The sequence below is a fragment of the Ascaphus truei genome, chromosome 1 (genome assembly GCF_040206685.1).
Source record: "Ascaphus truei isolate aAscTru1 chromosome 1, aAscTru1.hap1, whole genome shotgun sequence".
NCBI lineage: Eukaryota > Metazoa > Chordata > Amphibia > Anura > Ascaphidae > Ascaphus > Ascaphus truei.
Genome location: NC_134483.1, coordinates 421465321 through 421469929, shown reverse-complemented (window position 1 = coordinate 421469929; position 4609 = coordinate 421465321). Strand labels below are relative to the sequence as shown.

Below are 4609 nucleotides of genomic sequence, written 5' to 3'. Positions count from 1 at the left end.
TTAGAGGCTCACACTTAGTATAGTTGTCAAACATTAGGCCTGTATTATTAAAATAGTGTGTTTTCACAAGGAAGCATGAAGTGTATGTTTTTTGTAAATACATCTATACCAGTTTAGATAGTACTATATATATACACACACACACACACACAGTGTGTGTCTGTGTGTGTGTGTGCATATATCAATACATACTACATATATTTTAGTATAAATTCAGAGATGTTCTTGAAACAAGAACACATAAATGATTAAAGGACAACATTACAATGGCCACCAAAGGTAAGTAATATTTAACACAAAATCCTGCTGTACACGTACAAGAAAGATGTTTTCAGTTAAATAGGTGCTTTTATAATTGCATGAAAATAATATGCACATGCAATGATTACATCAATTAACACACCCAAATGCAATGTTTTGCTGCAAAGTCAATGGCAGCTTCTCTAAACTTAGCAACTGGCTCCTGGTGGACCATTACTGAACAGACGATTAAAACATAAATATTTATAACACTATTCATTAATTAGGAGTGTTAACATTTCCAAAACTTCACGTGTACAAGAACATACTTGAAAGTTTGGAAACAACACAGTCTTCAGCATACATACAATAGTAATTAGATAATCTGAAGTCAACAAAACAAGGCCAAAGACATATTTTCTGAATTATAACATTTATTTTTTTTGTTCCTTTTGCGAGCGAGTAACAGGCCTGCTTGTTGTCTCTTGAATTTTCCTTTTTCTTTTGCCACCAACTTTAGGCACAACAGAGCCACTTTGAGTGGCCTCTGGCACTTCACGGGAAGGGCTTGTGGCCAGTGACTGTTCACCTACGGGGCTTGTGGCCAGTGACTCACCTACAGGGCTTGTGGCCAGTGACTCACCTACAGGGCTTTTGGGCAGTGATTCACCTACAGGGCTTTTGGGCAGCGATTCACCTACAGGGCTTTTGGGCAGCGATTCACCTACAGGGCTTTTGGGCAGCGATTCACCTACAGGGCTTTTGGCCAGTGACTCACCTACAGGGCTTTTGGGTAGTGACTGTTCACGGACAGGGCTTGTGCCCACTGACACATGTGAGCAAGTTGGTAGACACTGCACAAGTGATGGTTGGTCTGTTTCATGTGTGTCTTGTTTTGTTTTTGTCGCCTCCTTTGTAGGTGTCTGCTGCTGAATTTGTACAGATGGCAGCGGTAGGATGTCATCAGGAACCTGCACAGCAATGTCTGCTACTTGACCGGTAACATTTGGGCCTGGTGAATGAATATCAGATGAATGTGGTGAAAACTGACCTGCATGAACAGATCCTGGCTGGGAGGTGTTGAATTGTGGTACATTAGTCATTCTCCAGTAATTAGCTTGTGTTTGCTGAACAACTAATGCTTCGAATGAGGTGTTGATTTTTTGCAACTGTTTAGGCACTTCAATGAAGACTCTGTGGAGATGTGCCAATTGTGAAACTGTTTCTTCCTGCAGTGCAATCATCCTTTCCAGCACTGTCATCAGGTCAGAATGGCGACGATTTTCTGCTTCCACAATTTTTCCCTCAGAAGCTACTATTGCATCATATGTGGTATTTGCTGGACGTTTTGGCGGTAAAACAGTTTCAATTGGAACCTCTTCATGGTCACTTGCTTGTATTTGTGTGTCTATGGCGGCGGCGGCGGCATCATCATCATCATCATCATCATCATCAAAATCCTCTTCATCATGTTCTACAAATAAATGTACACATTATTAAATGGCATGTTAATCTCTGCTGTGTTACTATGTAATTGTACTGTGTCATAAGTAACAACTAACATGTTTCCATACGTTTTATAACCTCACATTAAAAACTACCTTGACTTAAGAATAATGTTTGGACTCAGTATGAAATATGAGTGAATGAAAACTTGCTGTAAACTCACAACTCCTACATGATAGTTAACATCACTAACACAATACAAGTTGCCTTACACTTCATTTTCACTGACACTAAGTAATCCTATTTAAAGAAGATGTGCAAAACAAATAATGAACATGACAACATAACATATAGAAGAGCACATATTATATGGCCACCAACTGATACACTCACCTTCTAGGTGTGTTGAGCTGGCTGACCCAGGTGAAGACACTTGTTCAGTCTCAGGTGACACATGTCCTTCAGGGGCAACTATATATAACAATAACATAAGTTTTACATTTACATGTGTAAATATTGAACAAACAGTTATTGTATGTTCTGTATTTATGAGTACCTAACAGCATCATTTCCTTAACCCAAAATGTGTGTGTGAAAGTGAACATAAATAGTTGTAATAACAATGTACATGCCTGTGTACTTAGAACTTTTGAGTTCCCTAACATAAAACATACTATGTTCCTGCAGTAATGCGTGAGGATAAATAGATAAAATTTGTACATAAAAATCATATGTTGTGTAGTGATATCAGTATCATAATGTACATAACTATCATGAGATGACCATTCACAATGGTTATCATGAAGGTGGTCATATTGCAAAAAGTGTTGTTTTTGGTAGAGGATATGTGTGGTACATTAATATAAGATGTGGCACACATGAATGTGGCTGTGACTAAACAAGACAACACATGCAGTGTGTGATAATGTGTCGTTGATAGTAGTAGTTCAACTATAGATATGAGTGAACTAATGTGTGACGTACGCTTTGATAAGTAATGAGTTGTTGGGGCATTTAGTAGCTAAAGTGTAGCTTTCAAATGAGTGTGATTAACTTCAGTTGTGCTAGTCAGGTTGTAAGAACGGTATTCCCTTCCCCAAAAAGCCTAATCAGCCACACCTTTCAATTACTTGAAACAGGTGAAAATGGTGTGAACTAAGTTGACCCTAAAATGAGGCTGTAATTAGTGTGTGTGCTGAACCCCACCCCCTCTGTTGAAGTGTATGCTGTGATGAGATATTAATTGCAGCTGCTTTAACACAATGGTAGATGAGCTAAATAGTCGTGTGCAGTTTTTAAGTTATGAAAACAATGACATAAAATATGATACGTGTGCCTCATTATGCTGTCTGTATATGACTTAAAGCAAAAATGGACCTTTTCATAAACAACTATAGATGTGTTAGTGCAAGTGATGTTTGTAGGCCGTTGCATGCAATATATTTGATGCATGCTTAAAATAGGCAGTAATGTCATGTTTGTCGGAGTAAAATAAATAAAATACACAATAATATTATACATATTTCTGTTCTGTACCTGTAGCTACTAATAATTTCTCATTAACATGTGTTACACATGTGTACTACCCTGTTGTTCCCCATCTTCGCCCACCATCAATTGCTTCCACTGCAGCAATGCATTTTGGGAATTCACATGTAAATGAGCATGCAATGGCACGTGCTATATTAGTTACTGCTTTTAGTAGGACTACAACATATATGTCTATTTTGAGATATATATATATACAGAATCAGACATATACATATATAGATGCAGGTATGCTTATATTGTGAAGACAGTATAAAAAGCAGTGTAACTATGCAAAATAACTGTAAGCAACGACACGCCTAGTACAGTAATATTTCTAACCTGGTGGAAATTGTGAGGGGTAAATTCCTATATCACGGTCACCAGGTAAGCCTTCCACGACGACGGGAAGTAATTTTGCCCGAAGCAGCTCCTCCAATGGACTTAATATGAGACGTTGTGGTGTGGGCCCACCTCCAGTGCCAGTAGCATGCACGCGTTGGTGTTGTATTTTCTTTTTCAATTTGGACCTAATATCATCAAATCTCTTGTGACAATTCCGCTTGTCCCTCACATGATTCCCACACGCATTGACACCAATGACTATTGTGTCCCACATTTCTTTTCTGCTTGCTGAACTTGTCCGCCCTTGAAAAACATATAAAATATATGAGGTAAATGATTAATAATAGAAGCACCAGTTTCCTACACTGCTAGCTGTTCCAAGAGATAGCAAACATGCTGTTTTATGTGTAATATGTGAAGCACATGAGCATTCACTACTAAACCTATACATGTAAGCAATGTTGCATTCATATTGTATGCAGTTATGGCAAATTGACCGCCTGTGTTTAGTTGTCCTTGTAAGGCATGATAAAAAGCTGTGTTTCCAGACTAATTAACATAGAAAGATATTCTGAACCCATATTTGCATATGAACAAAACTCAGATGACCTAGGATCACATGTATTTGAATAATAAATGTAAAGGTACACTTACCTAGTAAATGTCCATATATACTGTCATAGTGCTCCAGAATGCCAGTGACAAGAGCTGTATTTTCCTGGTCATTGAAGCGAGGATTACGTGGCTTCTCCACACGTTTCTTCCGAGCAGGTTTAGGGTCAGAGCTTGGCTGGTGCTGACTGGACTCTCCTTCTTCCAATGGAAGAGCCTCCAAAAGCTGCCCACCAGCAAGCACGCCACCACCAGACACCCCATCAGCAACTGCGCCACCAGCAGCACTCACAGCACCAGCACTCCAACTCCTAGCACCAGCACTCCCACTCCTAGCACCAGCACTCCCACTCCTAGCACCAGCACTCCCACTCCCAGCAACAGCACTCCCACTCCCAGCAACAACACTCCCACTCACAGCAACAGCACTCCCACTCAC

At 39.5% G+C, this 4609-nt stretch overlaps 1 protein-coding gene across 1 annotated transcript; it reads right to left on the bottom strand.

Annotated features, from left to right (window-relative positions):
- Positions 1 to 665: 665 nt before the first annotated feature.
- Positions 666 to 4058, bottom strand: LOC142471423 (uncharacterized). The gene is made up of 3 exons (XM_075578231.1): positions 3556 to 4058; positions 2080 to 2157; positions 666 to 1714 (listed from the first exon to the last, which is right to left on the bottom strand). Exons 1-3 carry the CDS (start codon positions 3830 to 3832, stop codon positions 675 to 677), a joined length of 1395 nt encoding a protein of 464 aa, XP_075434346.1. The 5' UTR covers positions 3833 to 4058; the 3' UTR covers positions 666 to 674.
- Between the last annotated feature and the right edge of the window lie 551 nt (positions 4059 to 4609).